General features: G+C 39.8%; 1 protein-coding gene across 1 annotated transcript in view; it reads left to right on the top strand.

The window, feature by feature from the left end:
* The window catches only part of CNGB3 (cyclic nucleotide gated channel subunit beta 3), a 154,715-nt gene extending 143,115 nt beyond the window's left edge, over positions 1–11,600 (top strand). The window contains exons 16-18 of the mRNA XM_032759995.2: positions 7,336–7,482; positions 7,723–7,897; positions 10,755–11,600. Coding sequence (XP_032615886.1) covers positions 7,336–7,482; positions 7,723–7,897; positions 10,755–11,060 — 628 coding nt within the window. The 3' untranslated portion in view covers positions 11,061–11,600. The remainder of the gene's footprint in view (positions 1–7,335; positions 7,483–7,722; positions 7,898–10,754) is intronic.
* The last annotated feature ends 7,926 nt before the right edge of the window (positions 11,601–19,526 follow it).

Here is a 19,526-nt window from a genome sequence, read left to right as displayed (position 1 = left end):
AAGCATTAATCATTCTAAATTGCATCTGCTTAAGAATGCTGCCTGACTAGGTTTGCATCCATGTGCCACAACTTATGAGCTATGTATCTCCAGGCAAGTTACTCAACTGAGACTTCATTTCTTCATCAGTCAAAATGGAGAAACACTAATACATGACCACCTCATAAGACTGAAAAGTATTATGTGTATTAATACATAAAAAAGAACTTGGGAAAATATCTCGCTCATAGTAAGCACTCAATAATATTATCTATTAATGTTACTATTACAATATTCTTAGTAGTAATAATATTTGCTAATTGGCTATCTGCATACACACTTACCCCATGCCTAGATTACAAACAGCTTGAGGGCAGTTGTTAATCATCTTTATAGCCCCAGAAGTTGGCAGAGTATCTAGCCCATTGTAGAGTATGCTATTTCTATGTACTCCTAATTTATCTTTTTCCTTTTCTTTTCAATTTATACAGTGAATTCTTTATCTTCCCTTGCATGATTGACCTTCAAAGCACAGTCATCTGTAGAATATTGGATGCATCCAAAAAAGTACTTATCAAAGCCTCGCTGAGAAAGACAATGTTTAAAACAGATTGTTTGTTTCTCTGAATATTCTAAATGTATACCATTGATCATGTCCGAGCAACAAAGAGAGAGCTGGGTATCTGGAATGCATTGTACTGACCTATCTCCTTCCATCCATAAACTTACTCTTACTGAACTTTACTTGAAAGTGATTGATCACCTTTACCGGGGGCTCTATTACAAATGCTCCTAGCAAGCTTATTGTTGTGTCTATTGCAAGAATATGAAGTTTTCTACCACTTTGCAGAATGGCCCTTTTACTAAGCCCTTCAGGAGATATTTCTGCCTGTCTTTAAGCCAACACTGGATCCGTTTTTATGGTACAGAAGGCTTACATCTAAATTTGAAGCCCCACTGTGACAAAGTGTTCATTTTTTTATGAATTCCATTTTATGTCCCCATTCTTGTTTTTGTTTTGCTCCTACATTCAATTTATGCTCTTTTGTATTCTACTTTTCCTTGTGAGTTCTTTCTGGATACAGTAACTGTACCAAAAAGAGCTGTGCAGGTTGTACACTGCACAATTCCAGAGGGCTCCAATCACATTACAGTTTGTATGTAACACGCAATGTGTAATCCTACATGTGGCAGCCCTGGACAAAGCTTGGAATGGATGACTGATCAGGAACTATCTTAATATTCTAGCTCTGTCTGAAAAAAAATATAAATATATATATATACACACATACACACAAATGTATATGTATATAAATGTCTGTTATATATGCTATTTATATATGTATGTGAAAATGTATGCGTGTTTGTGTGTGTATACTTGTTCCTCACATTTACTGAGTTTTGCATATACAAGTTATCTTACATAGTCCCTGAATACACCATTTCTCCATGACATTCTCACACCTGCTTTTGTTCATTCACCCAACTTTGGCACACTAGTACTCAACTTTGGCACACTAGTACTATTTCTTCTTAAAGATAATCAGATACCTATAGTAGGTATTAAATATGGCCTTGTTTCCTACAGGAGAGATTGGTAATCTGTTCAGAAACACAATAGATGGTAGGATTATCTGGTTCCAAAGTATGTATTCTTTTCACAAAACCACACCATGCTTTAATAATTCTCATTTTTCCCCACTTCACTGTACTGAATACACGGTAGGCACTTAATAAACACTTACATGATTAGAGTGAAAATCAAAAAAGTCTTTATGTTATTGTCTAAGGTCATAGCAAATAGAGTTGACTCTAGGATTAGAACCATTTCTTGGTTTCCTGGTCCATTGCTCTGCTCACTCTATTTTTACCTAGGGAAACAATGGCAACCTCAACTCTTTGTCCTCCAGCATGGGCTGTTTCAGAAACTCTATGTGGGGCTGGGAGTATTTAGGCTATTTAATGAGTGAAACTTTCCATGAGTGGAATGCTGGAGAAGCATTTTGTGGACAAGATGAAAAAAAAAAGATGCTATTTTAAACGTTGCTGAAAGAATTTGGGCAAAATCCATCTGGCAGACAGACTATTTCTTCCGTTTAAAAACTCAACAAGCACTCCAAACGTGTAACCTATAGGCAAGTTTAATTAAAACTTGGGAAATCTCAAAATAACCTGACATTTAAATATGTTATTTCCATTCTGTTCTCATAGTCTAACATACGTATACAGATGTTCTCAGGTTCAAATTAACCTCCCCAATCCCATCCAGCCTTGCATAACTACTGGATTATCCTGTGTCCATGACAACAGGAATGTGAATGAAATAGACTCAACCAATCATTGTCCTTCAAATATTAACATCAATTTCATAGAAAGGGAAGAAGGTAGATAGAAGAAAGCTGAGTAGATGAATGAGTGAAGATATGGTTGTGACAACAGAGGACAGACAGAATGATACGTAGATACATAGATAGATGGGGTCAAATTTATTTCCCTTGTATTCTCTGACAAAGGCGGAGCTTGTCTTAAGAGTACCTTAGGAAAAGACTAAAGTTAGTGGTTTTCCACAAAGGAAAAAATTTGAAATGTGAAATCGTTGAGAACATATTTAAAGATTCCAAATATATACTTTCTGCCTTAGAGGAGGAATTCCTTTTTTTTTTTTTTTTGAGACAAGGTCTCACTCTGTCACCCAGTCTGGAGTGTATTGGTGTGACCATGGCGCTCGCTGCAGCCTCGACCTCCCAGGCTCAAGTGATCCTTCTACCTCAGCCTCCCAAGTAGCTGGGACTACAGGCGTGTGCCACGATGCCCAGCTAATTTTTGTATTTTTTGTAGAGATGGGATTTTGCCATGTTGCCCAGTCTGGTCTTGAACTGCTGGGCTCCAGCAATCTGCCTGCCTCAACCTCCCAAAGTGCTGAGATTACATGCGTGAGTCACCTTGCCAGGTCTAAGTCAATTTTTAAGTGGCCTGGAGAGTCCTGGACCCTGTCATTAATGCTAGGTGCAGGTGGCCAAGTTTGAAGCCATGTTTGAAGCCAAGTTTGAAGCCAAGTTTGAAGCCATGAGTGGCCTTACACCAGTTTCCTCCCACTTTTTTCCTTCCTTCTCTGGCTTTGGGCATTTTATATGACTCCATTTTCTTTTTCTCTCTTAGCATAATAATTATACTTATTTTTTAAAGTTTAATGGTTACTCTAAAGTTTTCAATATGCATTTTGAACTAATCTGAACTTACCGTCATATAACACTATGCCACTTCACATGTGGTGCCTTACAACAGAATGTTTCCAATTCTTCCCTCTCAGCCCTTATGACACTGCTGTCATTCATTTCACTTATCCATAGGTTATAATTACCAAACACATTACCACTTTATTAAACAGTTGTCTTTTACAACAATTAAGAATGAGAAAAAATTGTCGAGCATGGTGGCTCATGCCTGTAATCCCAGCACTTTGGGAGGCCAAGGTGGGCAGATCACCTGAGGTTAAGAGTTCAAGACCAGCCTGTCCAACATGGTGAAGCCGCGTCTCTACTAAACATATGAAAATTAGCCAGGCGTGGTGGTGGACACCTGTAATCCCAGCTACTCAAGAGACTGAGGCAGGAGAATCACTTGAACCCAGGAGGCAGAGGTTGCAGTAAGCCGAGATTGTACCATTGCACTCCAGCCTGGGTGACAACAGCAAAACTCTATCTCAAACAAACAAAAAAAAAAGACAAAATATTTTACTTTCATTTATGCCTTTTTAAATGTCCTTCCTTTCTTTGTGTAGACCTGAGTTTCTGATCTATATCATTTTCCTTCTCCCTGAAGAACTCTAAACGTTTTTTGCAGGGCAAGGCCACTGGCAATTGATTCCCTCTGTTTTTGTTTTTCTGACAATGACTTTGTTTCTTCTTTACTTTTGAAGGGTCATTTCCCTAAATATAGAATTCTAGTTGGTAGTTTTTTTCTTGCAACACTTTAAACACTGTACTCCACTGTCTTTCTTGGGTGGCTTCTAATTTAAAAATCTGCTACAACTCTTATCCTTGTTTCTCTCTATTTTAGGTATTTCCCCCCTCTGGATTCTTTCAAGGTTTTGTCTTTGGTTTTCTGCAGTTGGAATATGATATGCCCAGACGTTGGGGCTTTTTCGTTTGTTTTGTTTCTTTTGGTATTTATCTTGCTTAATGTTCTCCTATCTTCCTGGATCTATGGTTTTGTATCTGACATTAATTTTGAACAGTTCTAGGCCTTTTTTTTTTTTTTTTTTTGAGATAGGGTCTCCCTCTGTTGCCCAGGCTAGAGTGCAGTGGTGCGAGCTTGGCTCACTGCAACCTCCACCCCCTGAGCTCAAGCAATTCTCCCTCCTCAGTCTCACAAGTAGCTGGTACCACAGGGCATGCCACTACGCCCGGCTAAATTTTTATATTTTTAGTGGAGATGGGGTTTGACCATGTTGCCCAGGCTGGTCTTGAACTCTGAGCTCAAGTGATCCACCCATCTCAGCCTCCCAAAGTGCTGGGATTACATATTAATCATAGTTTTAAAAGATTTCCTGTCTAATAACTCCAATATCTGTGTCATATTTCAGTCTATTTCTGCTGCTTATTTCTTTGGACTGTTTTTTCTTCCCTTTTAGAATTCCTTATAATTTTTTTGTTTTTTTGTGGTTCAAAGCTAAACATTATGTAACAAATAATATGGACTGAGGTAAACAGGCCTCTAGTGTGACATTTTATACTAATTTGGCTAGGAATCGGGCTGTGTTTAACGTTTGGTATAGCTGTTGGTGCCAGAGGCCTCAAATTCCTTCTAGTTCCCTGTCTTTGTCTCCACTGTTGACTGGGCTTAGAGAGGCTTCTCAGAGAGGGTTTGTATCTTGCTGCTGTTTCAGCTGTAATTCGTTAGTATTATATAGGAGACTTGCTGTGGAGGTAAGGTATGGAGAAGGGGAAACAATTTATAATTCTGTGATTAAGTTTCAGTTTTTTGTATGTCCCAATGCTGTGACATTCATAGGAGTTTCTTAGCTTTCCATCTCCCTCAGATAAGACAGGAAGGCTTAAAGGGGCTGCACTGGGAAAAATGTTCTTCCCTCAGGTAACACAAAGCTCTGGTAAAGTGTTTTTCTCTAAATAGTAGGCCTGCGGTATGGAGAACAAATACGCTCTGGGTATATTTCACAATGATTAATCTTCCCTTACGCCTGCCAGAGCCAAGAGGGGATCTTCCTTGGCTCTTCACCCTAAGAACCTGATGAGGTTCCTGGTGGTAAATCCCACAAAACTGTGTGTGACTTTATAACCATGGCCCCCAAGAGTTTCTCACTCTCATGCTAGTCCACATTCAGCCTCCAACAATTTATTAAAATGAGCATTTAAGCATTCTTACCAGTTATGACTCCAGGGGCTTCTGCTGCAATAAGCAGATATGGCTGTAGTTTTATGGATTCACCTCTCTCTCCAGATTTGGGGGTGGTAGTTTGCCCTGTGACTTCAGTCCTCTGCTGGGTCTAAGGAAAGTCGTTTTCAATTGTGCAGCTTTTTCTTGTTGTAAGGACAGGAGTAATGACTTCCAAGCTCTTAACCTGTCAGAGCTAAAGCCCTGCATTAGTTTTTTTAACAATTAACAGGCAACTGCAAGGCCCCCTTTTCTGCAACAACAGTGGGAGTTGTTCATACTGTATAACATAAATCTTCAGGCACAGGGCCCATGCAGCTTCTCATATCTCATCGCTTCCAAAGGTCAGAGTGTTTTCTCAGTCTTCTCCACCTGTAGAGACTGTTTTTGTTAATGTGATCCTTCTTTCTCAATTTCTAACAGATTAACTCCAAGGGTTTCAATCTATTGTGTTATCCTCTCAATGCAGACCCTTGTTCTGTTTTTGCAGACCAACCCTTCTTTCTCAGATCATTGGTAATGATGGACTTTTTATTCATTTATCTTATTCATTTCTGTTTATTCCCCCACTCTTTGTTGATTATTTCTCAAATGCAAAATGCTCTTTTATATCCCTCCAAGACATAAAGCCCACAATGCCCTGGCATTCCAGGTGGGGAGATGTATGTGAATGACTGTATTATAGAGTAGCTTATGACATTGAGAAACAAGATGATTTTGGAGTATAGTAGGAGATGAGATTGGATGCACCTGAGGTGACCAGGACCTCATGAAGGGCTGGCTTTCACATTTGATGTTAAGAGCTGTATCAGCCAGAGCCCAGGTGGGAAACAGACACACTCAAGTGAGGCAATTGAGTAAACTTTAATAAAGGGATTACTGACAGATGCGAGGAAAAGTCTAAGAGTACCCAACTGACATGGTTTGGCTCTGTGTCCCCACCCAAATCTCTTCTCAAATTGTAATCCCCACATGTTGAGGGAAGGACCTGATGGGAAGTGACTGGATCATGAAGGCAGTTCCCCCCATGCTATTCTCGTGGTAATGAATGAGTTCCCAGGAGAGCTGTTGGCTTTAAAGTGTGGCACTTCCTTGCTCTCTCTCTCTCCTGCTGCCATATAAAATGTGCCTTGCTTCCCATTTGCCTTCCACCATGACCGTATGTTTCCTGAGGCCTCCCCAGTGATGCAGAATTGAGTTAATTAAACATCCTTTGTTTATCAATTACCCAGTCTCAGGTAGTATCTTTATAGCAGGGTGAAAACAGACTACTACACCAACAAAAGGTGGCAATGCATCTCAAATTTAGCAACAGCAAAGGAATTGTTACTACAGTGAGGCCTGAACAGGAAAAGAAGAGAGTATAGTTACCAGAACTCATCAAGAATGATGGGAATTTCACTTCTAGAAGACATCCATATGTCAGGAACTGTAGATTTTGGTAGAGAACTGCAGCCACTGCTAACCTAAGGCTTGGCAGGAAAATAACAGGGAAGATGAAGGCTCTGATTCCACTCTCTGCCGCTTGCTGATTTCCTATTAGTCTTTTCCAATGGCTGAGCCCAAGTGAAGTCAGAGGGCAAGCCTACAGAGGTCAGCTTCCTGGGAAACAAAGGAGCATGGGTAGAGGTGAAAAGTGGATCTGAAGGAGCAAATGAGGGATACCCAGTCCAAAAGGATTCTGCATTTCTGGAATCTGGGATGAAGGATCTGACAGGATACTGACAGCCACAAGTCCTTGATTTGTGGGACTTAGAGGTGAGAGTTAGAGAAAAAATATATTGAAAACTGAGCCATTTCTATTTCCACATCTTGACACTCTCTGCACAATCACCTGGACCCTCGCCTCTAGGGAATGATTTCTGAAGCAGTATAAATACTTGTAATAGTTGCTATTTTTTTAAAGAGATTTCAGTGGAGGCAAAGTGAAACGTGGCAAAGACTTACTTTTCTCTCTTACAGCCTTCTAGCAGCAGGAGGAGGAAATCGTCGAACTGCCAATGTGGTGGCCCATGGGTTTGCCAATCTTTTAACTCTAGACAAAAAGACCCTCCAAGAAATTCTAGTGCATTACCCAGATTCTGAAAGGATCCTCATGAAGAAAGCCAGGTACAACCTTTAAAACCCCATTAGAGATGGATGGAGTTGGTTTTACTTTGTAAACTCTGAGATAGGGAGAACCATATTATGATTGTGATAAACTTGATCACAGTGAGATATGCTTAATAAACAACTATTAATGGAGGTACCCATTGAAACTACACAGGTTAGGATAAATTGCAGTTTTTCTGGTAGATTTTGTCAGAACTCTCACAGAGTTACCTGAAACAGCTTTTCTCTCCTATCCAGAGTGCTTTTAAAGCAGAAGGCTAAGACTGCAGAAGCAACCCCTCCAAGAAAAGATCTTGCCTTCCTCTTCCCACTGAAAGAAGAGACACCCAAACTGTTTAAAACTCTCCTAGGAGGCACAGGAAAAGCAAGTCTTGCAAGACTACTCAAATTGAAGAGAGAACAAGCAGCTCAGGTAACAAGGTGGAATGAATGGAGGGGCTGTCATGGAGAAGGCCCCAGACTAAGTATATACACACAAACGCCTACTCTAATTCCATTTCAGACGCTGGGATGATTTGGACTAATCTAATACTAATAATTCCTGCTTTATATATAGTACATTATTATTTAAACTTCTGAATTCCCACATATCATCACATTTAACCCTCACAGGATGTTTATAGATGGCCTTAATATACATGTATTTATAAATAGAGTATACCCTCATTATTCATAGATTATTTGCAGATTCTATATTGGTGAATCTACTTACTATAATTTATTAGTAACTTAAAATCAATACTCATGGTGCTTTTGTGGTCATTTGTGCACAAGAGCATGTGCAGGATGGCAAAAAATTTAAGTTGCTTGGCCGGGCGCGGTGGCTCACGCTTGTAATCCCAGCACTTTGGGAGGCCGAGGCGGGCGGATCACGAGGTCAGGAGATCGAGACCACGGTGAAACCCCGTCTCTACTAAAAATACAAAAAAAAATTAGCCGGGCGTGGTGGCGGGCGCCTGTAGTCCCAGCTACTCGGAGAGGCTGAGGCAGGAGAATGGCGTGAACCCGGGAGGCGGAGCTTGCAGTGAGCCGAGATCGCGCCACTGCACTCCAGCCTGGGCGACAGAGCGAGACTCCATCTCAAAAAAAAAAAAGAAAATTTTAAGTTGCTTGATGCATACATTTTCAGCTGAGGTTGAACAAAGAGGCACTCTCCTTTCTTGTTTCAGCTCTGCTACTATAAATGAATGACCCTTGGCCGGGCACGGTGGCTCACACCTGTAATCCCAGCACTTTGGGAGGCCAAGGCAGGTGGATCACGAGGTCAGGAGATTGAGACCATTCTGGCTAACACGGTGAAACCCCGTCTCTACTGAAAACACAAAAAATTAGCCGGGCATGGTGGCACACACCTGTAGTCCCAGCTACTTGGGAGACTGAGGCAAGAGAATCGCTTGAATCCGGGAGGCAAAGGTTGTAGTGAGCCGAGATCACACCACTGCATTCCAGCCTGGGCGACAGAGTGATACTCTGTCTCAAAAAACAAACAAACAAACAAACCAAAACAAGAACAACAAAAAAGAGTGACCCTTTTAGTGCCATGGGTTCCAAGTTTTTGTGCTTTTTGCATGTGTGTGATTTTGCTGTTTAAAATAGCCCCCAAGCATAGTCCTGAAATACTGTCTAGTGCTCCTAAGTGCCAAAATGCTGTGATGTGCCTTCCAGAGAAAGTATGTGTGCTAGATAAAGTTCATTCAGGCATTACAGTGTTGCTTCCATGAGTTCAATATAATGAATCAATAATACCTCAAATTAATCAATTGATCAAATTAAATAGGGTATCTCTAAACAAAAACACACATGAAACAAAGTTATATATTGACAAATTGACAAAAATATTATAACCATAATATCTCATAGGAACCTAATGCTGTATTTCCTCCAAGAACAATGGTTCAGTACTTGCTAATTTGCTGTTTGTGGAAAATTTATAGAACAAAACTACATGAATAATAAGAATCAACTGTATATATACAGACATACATATGGATATATAAATAAATAACCCATTTTATCAACATTTTCACAAATATTCAATTATTATAGATCACAAATGTTTAAAGCCTGAAATAACTTTGTAAATTTCATCCAAGCTTTTCATGTTATAGATGAAGAAACTGAAAGCCAGACAAGGAATCTGGATAAGATCGTAATTAGTTACAGAGCAGAAAGCTATTACTCAGGTGTTCAGACTTACAGGCCTACACCAAGCTGCCTTTCAATTCCTAAAAATGTAAAGAAACTCAAACGTTATTGTTTTTCTGTCTCTCTCTCTCTTTTTTTTGGTTTCATATTTCTTTGGTTCTCGTAATTAGTCTATGAGGGCAGATAGTGAGAAACAGAGCAGGGATTCAGGTTTTCTGAACCTAGTCATTATGTTTTCCCTAAAACTGTAGAAATGGGTAGCTGTGGACCTTTCAGAAAATGAGTAAAGCACATATTATAAAGTCAGTCACATACAAAAGATGAAAACTTGCCTTTTCCTTTTCCACACATACAACACTGTGGTGAAAATTAGGGATCCAATATAAACCAAATGCTTCATTTGCATCAGCATAGAAATAGTAATTTGCATAAAAAATGTATAGGAGTAAAGAAATATATAAGTAAATGTGTTAAGAATCTCAACTTTATCTGTGCACATTCATATCTCGGGCAAGCCTTTCTCAAATTGATCCCAAGCATTACCAGTAAAGAGCACAGTGTACCTTTTGCTATGAAATTTCTATAGCTAGTGCTAAACACAATAGGTACAAACATGACAGGTCAAGCACCTGTGGGACAAATGGAAAAGATTGTACTAGGAAAGGGATAAGTTTCTCCCTGAGGTTCTCCCATGAGCTTAGGCAAGAGGAAAACCCTACTTTTTACAGTACTTTTATATAGTGTTGGTTAATACGTTTTTATTAAAAATAAATATTTAAAATTTTATCTCTACAGAATAAATATTTAAAAAGCAAAAACAGAGTCCTGAGCACTGAGTCTAATAATTCAGAGAGTATAAGGACCAATAGGAAGAGAATTCCTTGGCAGAGACAAAAAATGCAATTCAGACTAACATCATGAGTCAAAGGCAACAAGTCCATTCTCTAGTACACTAGGAACTTCATCAAATGATAGTCAGAAGCAAAGCAGACATGATTCCTGGATTCACTTAATTCAGACAGTCTGTCTTGGTGGTGATCTTAGCCATTGCATGCTAATCAAAATCCAATCCAATGTTTTTAATTATGATTTCAACACCAGTTCTTTGTAATTGCTCCTTCCAGAAAAAAGAAAATTCTGAAGGAGGAGAGGTAGAAGGAAAAGAAAATGAAGATAAACAAAAAGAAAATGAAGATAAAGGAAAAGAAAATGAAGGTAAAGATAAAGGAAGAGAGCCAGAAGAGAAGCCACTGGACAGACCTGAATGTACAGCAAGTCCTATTGCAGTGGAGGAAGAGCCCCAGTCAGTTAGAAGGACAGTTTTACCCAGAGGGACTTCCCGTCAATCACTCATCATCAGCATGGCTCCTTCTGCTGAGGGCGGAGAAGAGGTTCTTACTATTGAAGTCAAAGAAAAGGCTAAGCAATAAATGTTTGATTATCTTTAGATGTGATATAGCTAGTTCCCAAAGTGATCGTACCTAGGATTGTAACTTAAATGAAGGGAAACGACCTGCTGGGACCCTTGAGAAACGATAGGCAAATCCCTAGCTTAGTTTCTAGGACTTATCTGAGAGTGATTTCATGCAGTGGTAATAAGAAGATTATTAAAAGCCATCCCTATTCTCCATTTTCATTAACTTTATGCAATTGCTATATCTTCTAATTGTATGTAGTAAGTTTCCTTTTCCTTTGGTTCTTTCCTGATGATGTTTCTTCCTTCCAGTTTTATTAGCTTGCTCTTGGCTGTGATGTGATTCACTAACCTTTTCTCTTAATTTTTATTGTGTTTAATTTCTTCTTTGGCACTCTTAAGCCTGGCTAATTGTTCTAGGTTTATGAATTTCACCTCTTACACGTGTAAGGGGTATAAGATTTTAATGTAATAGGTCAAAAATCAGATTGTTTTCATTCAAATGAGGATGATGAGTCACTGTAATATCAAAAAATCCCCAGCAGCTGGGATGGAAGGGAAGCAGAGATCATGAAGCCTTCTGAATGAGAAGTCTGATTTTTGGAACAGTCCCCTGAAGACCAATGTTGGTCGGCAGAACTAGCAAACTGGCAAAATCACATTGCAGGAACATATTGGAAAAATTGTACCCTTTGCTAAAGAAATAAACGTCAATATTTTCTCTTCTAACCAACTTAAAAGACACCAATCTACCTAACTCATCTGGCTCAAGGGACTTGGACTGGAGGATAAGCACTTGCTGGAAAAGATATCAGATTGCAACTTCCTGTTGTTTAAAATTAAGCTTTAGTAAAACAAAGTGATGAGGTTAGGAAGGCAGACTCTACACATGTCAGATTGACATATCCCCACAATTTCCGGAACCTACATGTATAGCTGTTTACAAAATCTCCAAGTTAATTAAAGGCACTTTAGGAAGTTGTCCTCATGAATTAGCTAGCATTAGCATAATTACCAATGTTGCATGCTGTGAGGAGGCTACAAAGGCCAGGCTGATGTCGGAAGTAATAATACATATAAAATTCCATTCTAATAAATGCCATTAGTGTATAACATCAAGTTCTGTGTAATGAGGCTATTTCCAAGTCTCCAAAGATGGTCGTTGTAACAGCACTTTGCTGAGAGGGTTTTAACAAATCATATTAGCCAAAAAGCCTACAACATAGATGCATTTAGCAAACCATGTACAAATCAATCACTATAACAAACTGTATCATTTGATAGAGTCACCGTTTTTGAATGTAGTGTTTGAGTATCACAAAATATATCAAGTTTTACTAAAGGATGGTTGGTTTTTTCAGGATTTAAGGGAATATGGACAAATTGTTAAATAGCATTTATTTGATAAATGGGAGTTTGTATGCAGAAAGAGTGATTGTGTATAAAAAGGGTGATTTAAAAACCCAGAAAGAAAAGGTAGAATACGGCTGAAGAGTCTGATAATCGGAAAAGAAAAGGACAAAAGTCCTCAACTTGTGAGCAATATGCTTTCCCTTTACAGCCTGTAATTTATTCAGATGATATTAAAATATAACACCATTGCAATTTATGCTCTTCCCCTGGCAGTTATTCCCCCCCCCAAGCTATCCTGTTTCAGATAATATCAATTTATTTCCAATCCATCAGACTAAAATCTAAGAAAATTCAAGAACTCTTTTATTGTTGATATAGTGCCACCAAATTCTTTTTCTTTTTAAATCTTTCTAATTATCCTTTCTTTTTCAATCCCATTGCTAACACCCAGTACATATTTTCTGTTCAATGCAAATAAACATTCACTTTTTACCTATAGTCTGCTCTTGTCACTGGTCTGCCCTCTTAGTCCCTTTGCTATTGGAAAATAAAATCTTTCTAAAACCCTAATTTTGACCATGTTACTTCCCTGCTCAGTGGCTGTATTAGAGTTTTCCAGACGGAAAAAAAAAAAACAATAGGGGGTATATATCTATCTCAGGCCATTGGATTCAGACTGGAACTTAGACCACTGGTTCTTCTGGTTCTGAGGCCTTCAGACTCAGACTAAAATTATACAATGGGCTTTCCAGGGACTCCAGTTTGTAGATGGTAGATCATGAGACTTCTCTTCCTTCATAATTTCATGAGCCAATTCCTTATAATAAATATATTTAAATACATATTATATATTACAAATATATGTAGAGATTTATTATATATTTTAATATATATCATATAGATATTTATCATGTTTTTTATTTATATATTTTATATATATATATGATTTATTATTAGGAATTGGCTCACACAATTGTGAAAGCTGAGATGTTCCATGATCTGCAGTCTGTAAGCTGGAGACCCAAGGGAGCTGGTGGTGTAGCTCTAGTCTGAATCCAAAGGACTGAGAATTAGGAGAGCTAATGGTAAAGGTTGCAGCCTGAGACAGGAGAAGACTAATGTCCCAGCATGAGCAACCAGGCCAAGAGAGCAAATTCTCCCTTCCTCTATCTTTTTGTTCTATTCAGGCCCTCAACAAACTGGATTATGCCCACCTACATTGGGGAGGGCAACCTGCTTTACTCTGTCCACCAATTCAAATGCTGATCTTATCCACAAACATACCCAGAAATAATGTTTTACCAGCTATCTGGGCATCCTGTGGCCCTGTCAAGTTGATACATAAAACCAATCATCACAGGAACCTACTAGTCCTCCTACCAGTTAAATCCTATTTATACAAATTTAATTTCCACTACCCTAACCATATCCTCCACTTAAGTGGGTATCCTTACTTTTTCTGGAACAAATACCTGCCCTTCTTCCTCTGGCCTTTGTCCCTGCTGCCTGCCTACTCTGGAAGGTTGTCTCTCCTCCATCACTTACCTCTGTCCTATACTTCCAACTCTGCTCACATTTTCTCTCTCCCAACTGCCTCTAAAAACATCAACCTATGATGGTTCTATCTCAAGGGATTATCTTTTGTTCTTTCAGGAAGTGCCACATAGCACAGCATGTCCTCTAATTTCCTCTTAATTGTAAATTATTTCTGATTAATTATAAATTATAAGAAGGCAAAGACTAGCTCTTGTGCTTTCTTTGCATAATGACAAAAATCCCAGTTTTTTAAAGGGAGAGAATATGAGTAAGTAATTCATGGAAGAAAAACAAATAAGCAATTGACAGAGAAAAGGTGCTTGACTTCACTTGTGCTCAAAGAAATACAAATCAGAACAAAAATGGAATACCATCTTATACCCATCTAACTGGAAAAATACTTGAAAGCAGATAATAGTATCAAGTGCTGGCAAGTATGTACACTGGCTCTACTATTTTAGCAATCTTAGCAAAATTTTGGCACCCCACCTTAGAACTCAGCAGTACCATTTCAGAGTATATATGCCAGAAAATTCTTAAGCAGGTCCATAAGAGGAAATCCATGAGGATATACAGCATTGTTTATAGTACAAAGGAATTGGAGGCAACTCTAATATCTACCTCTAGGAGAATGGGAAAAAAATACGGTGTGTGGGAGTATGGTTGTGTTTGTAAGATGAAGTTCTATCCAGCAGTTAGAAGTAATGAATTAGATTTACATAAAGCAATAAGGATAGATATTTTTAAAATACTAGTATAGTTTTTTTAAAAGAAAAAAGAATGAAATCTTCAGTAATACCTTGCATGTATATTTCTATAAAGCTTATCTGACAAAGACCACCAGGAACAAACTATCGTATAATACAATAAAGCCAAGTTTATTAACATGATGCAACAAGGGACATTATTCACCAGAGAAAATCTGAGTGTCCCACCAAACACAGGAAAAGACAAGGTTACTATAGGATATTGGGGATGGGGAGAGGTTAAGTGGAGTTTAAATGAAGTGATATTTTGATAGGCTCAAATTAAAGCAAGACAGTATTTAACATCAGGCTTCAGCTAAGAAGCAAATGCAGGGCCCTGTTTCCTTGAAAACTATTACATTAAGATAAACAGAATGTTGTGTCCAAAACTCTCTTATTTGAAGTTGTGCACCTGGATGCTTTTCTGTGTCAAAATAACTCAGATCCTCCAGGCAAAAATGGAATGTTTCAGTCTTACTGATAAGATTTCAAACAGCACTGGGTGAGGTGGCTCACGCCTGTAATCCCAGCACTTTGGGAGGCTGAGGTGGGTGGATCACCTAAGGTCAGGAGTTTGAGACTAGCCTAGCTAACATGGTAAAACCCTGTCTCTACTAAAAATACAAAAATTAGTTGGGTGTGGTGGTGGGCGCCTGTAGTACCAGCTACTTGGGAGGCTGAGGCAGGAGAATTGCCTGAACCCGGGAGGTGGAGGTTGCAGTGAGCCAAGATCATGCCACTGCACTCCAGCCTGGGCAATACAGTGAGACTCTGTCAAAAACAAAAAACAAAAAGCAAACAACAAAAAAACCCCTAGCTATTTTAAAACAAGATTTTTTTCTTAATAATTTGTGAGTAGACAGGAAGCAATTATCAAACATACACACATGCACACACATAAAGTTGAGGCAAAAGAAGTCCCTCATGCTAAGTGTATTAGTCTGTTTTCATGCTAATGATAAAGACATACCCGAGACTAGAAAGAAAAAGAGGTTTCATGGACTTACAATTCCACACAGCTGGGGAGGCCTCACAATCATGGCAGAAAGCAAGGAGGAGCAAGTCACATCTTACATGGATGGCAGCAGGCAAAGAGAGACTTGTGCAGAGAAACTCCCGTTTTTAAAACCATCAGATCTCCTGAGACTTATTCACTATCATGAGAACAGCATGAAAAAACCCACCCCCAGCCAGGCACGGTGGCTCAAGCCTGTAATCCCAGCACTTTGGGAGGCCGAGGTGGGCGGATCACAAGGTCAGGAGATCGAGACCCAGTGAAACCCCGTCTCTACTAAAAATACAAAAAAAATTAGCTGGGCGCGGTGGCGGGCGCCTGTAGTCCCAGCTACTCAGGAGGCTGACGCAGGAGAATGGCGTGAACCCAGGAGGTGGAGCTTGCAGTGAGCCGAGATCACGCCACTGCACTCCAACCTGGGCGACAGAGCAAGACTCCATCTCAAAAAAAACCCACCCCCATGATTCAATCACCTCCAACCAGGTTCTTCTCACGATATGTGGGAATTGTGGGAGTTACAATTCAAGATGAGATATGGGTGGGGACACAGCCAAACCATATCACTAAGGTTTAGACAGGCTCAAAATAATAATAGCTAGCACTTATATAGCATTTACTGTCTACCAGATACTGCTCTAAGTGTTGTACCTCTATTAGCTCATTTAATCTTCCTAATAGCCTCATGATGTTATTATTGTTTTTATCATCCTCACCATTTTTCAGATGAGGAAAATGAGACATTTCTTTCCCTAAGCACTGTGAATGCAAAGATTTCCCATGTCCGGATATTGGAAAGGGCTCACCACATTCCACAGAGCATACTCATACACATGTGCGGCTTTTATGTAAAGGCCGTGGAAATGATGCAGCAAGAGAAAAAGAGCACAGGCAAGCAGTGGGAGCCTGACAATCATCCCATGAGCAAGCTCCCCAAGGTGGTTACACAAGGATCCGACCAGACTCTGTCTCAGGGATTGAACCACCAAGATCTGTGCAAGGAATCTAGGCTTTGGGAGAGCTCAAAGCTATAAAATCAACAGTGGGCTTCATATACCCCTCTCTCCACATATCAAAGGCATGCTGCCTAATCAATTAGATCACTAGAAAACCTTTAGTGAAGAAACTGACTCGGAGTCGCCAGAGTTTAGCATTTTAAACACCACATTATTCTTACTGCCCTTATCTTGGCCAAGAGTCAAAATCCAGACATCCAGGGGTCCCCAGAGATAAAGGGTGAGCTTTTCCCTACTTCTTTCTTCCCCTACCACTGCTAATCCACATATATCTCTTCTCTGGACTCCCTATGGTCCATGTTCATTAATCATTTGACTAATTAATTGATGATTTACAGATACAGCAGGTCCTCAAGTAATGTAGTTACATGCAATGTTGTTTTGTTATAACATGAGTAAGAAAAAAAGATTCCTCTCTCAGCCACTGTCTGCATGGATTTTGCACGTTCTTTTCATGACTGTGTGGGTTTCTCCAGTTTTCTCCTATGTCCCAAAGAAGTGCCTGTTAGGTGGGCTGCTGTGTCTAAATGGTCCCAGTTGGAGTGAGTGTGGGAGTGTGTGTGTGTGTGTGTGTGTGTGGGTTGGTGTGTGTGTGAATGTGGATGTGCGTGGGTGTGTGTGTGTGGGGGGGTATGTGTGATTGTGTGGGTGTGTGTGGGTGTGTATGAGTGTGTGGGTGTGTGTGAATGCACCCTATGATGGATGGCATCCTTTCCAGGGTCAGTTCTTACCTGTGTCCTTCACTGCTGGGATATTCTCAGGTCACCTGAGACTCTGAACTGGAATAATTATCTTGTTTTAATTAATCTTTCTTAAATGTGTGTACAGCTCACACTTATTTCAATGTTTAATATTATAGGTGTCTTGGTCATTATTTTGAAGTTTGGTGATGTTTTTATGACCAGAAATATGCCATGGGAACTTAACTCTTGTTTATACTAATTAGCCTATGGTAAAATTGGTTAATGTTAAGTGAAGACTTATTATATATGAAAGTTCTTCCCCGACCAGGTCTTTCCTCACTGCCCAGGTCTGACCTCAACAATTAATCACCAGAAATACAGTGCAGCATGGTTAAAAGAGATGTATCATGATAAGATCTGCAGAGAAAGAAGGAAGAAGTCACTCAGCAGAGGTTCTATATTTTAAATATTAAATAGTTAAGGGAAATAATATCTCTATAAGAAGTAATTTTTTTGCCCTGTGGGCACAAGTGTTTATTTCAACAAGCAATTTCCTCTGATTCATTGAAGCCGTCCCAAGTGTTATTTGCTCAAAATTGATTACAATATCACCTTCTGTTTCACTTTTATCTGTGGCCCCCAAAACTCAGCACAACCTATAAGCTGTTCTCTGGTCTTAAAAATGCCCAGCTCTATTTTGCATTGTCAAACTACATTAATTTGCTTTTGCTAACTAAAACGTAGTAAGTTAAAATAATCATTTATTAGCTCCTGAATTATTTATTAGTTTCTATATGTTGCCAATTTGAGCTCGTTCTTCTGGTTCTTCTGGTCTTAGCTGGGCTAATTCATGCTCTATAGTCAGCTGCTGGATTGACTGGGGGCTGGCTGGTGTAGAACACTCTCAGGACAGTCTCAGATGGGACAGCTTGTTTCTAACCACATGGTCTGTCATCCTGAAAATGGGTACGCTGGGTGTGGAGACTGCACAAGTTTCTGAGAGGAGAGAAAGCAGAAGTGAGCCAGGCTCTTGAGGCATAGGCTCAGAATTCACACATTATTACGTCTACACATTCTATTAGCCAAAGTAAGTCACAAAACCAGCCTAGATTAAAGGGGTAGAGAAATGAAATCCACTTCTTAACGGGGGGACAGCAAAGTCACATTGCAAAAGGAGTGGATCCAGAGGCAGTGGAAGAATTCTGGCCATTTTTCAATCTATCAGACAGAATTGTCACATAAAACACGGGACACTCAGTTAATGCTTTTTTTTTTTTTTTGTGACGGAGTCTCACTGTTGCTCAGGCTGGAGTGCAGTGGCACGATCTCGGCTCACTGCAACCTCCCCCATCGGGTTCAAGTGATTCTCCTGTCTCAGCACCCCGAGTAGCTGGGATTACAGGCATGTGCCACCAGGCCCGGCTACTTTTTGTATTTTTAGTAGAAACGGGGTTTCACCATGTTGGCCAGGCTGGTCTCAAACTCCTGACCTCAGGTGATCTGCTCACCTCAGCCTCCCAAAGTGCTGAGATTACAGGCGTGAGCCACCATGACCAGCCTGAATAATTTTTTAGTATAGATATGCTCCATGCCATAATTGGGACTTGCTTATATGAAAAAATATTCATTTTTATCCAAAATTCAAATTTAACTTGACATCTTATATTTTTGTTTGCTAAATCTGCCAACCCCACACACAGACCATGTCAAAAATAAGCAAAACCTTTCTTTAAAAGAGAGAGAACTTGGAACTAGAAATGACTTTTAAATTGCACAATTTCATCCAGGTGCTGTGGCTCATGCCTGTAATCTCAGCACTTTGGGAGTTTGAGACCAGCCTGCCCAATATGGTGAAACCCCATCTCTACTAAAAAAACAAAGAAACAAAAAGATTAGCTGGGCGTGGTAACGTGCATCTGTAATCCCAGCTACTCGGAAGGATGAGACACAAGAATCGCTTGAACCCGGGAGGCAGAGGTTGCAGTAAGCTGAGATCGTGCTACTGCACTCCAGCCTGGGTGACAGAGCGAGACTCTGTCTCAAAAAAAAAAATTAAAACGCCAGGTACGGTGGCTCACACCTGTAATCCCAGCACTTAGGGAGGCTGGGGGCGGGGGGGATCACTTGAGGTCAGGA

The sequence above is a fragment of the Hylobates moloch genome, unplaced genomic scaffold (assembly GCF_009828535.3).
Source record: "Hylobates moloch isolate HMO894 unplaced genomic scaffold, HMol_V3 SCAFFOLD_9, whole genome shotgun sequence".
In the NCBI taxonomy this organism is placed as follows: Eukaryota; Metazoa; Chordata; class Mammalia; order Primates; family Hylobatidae; genus Hylobates; species Hylobates moloch.
The sequence above is the reverse complement of the archived record's forward strand: the minus strand, read 5'-3'. Positions and strand labels throughout refer to the sequence as shown.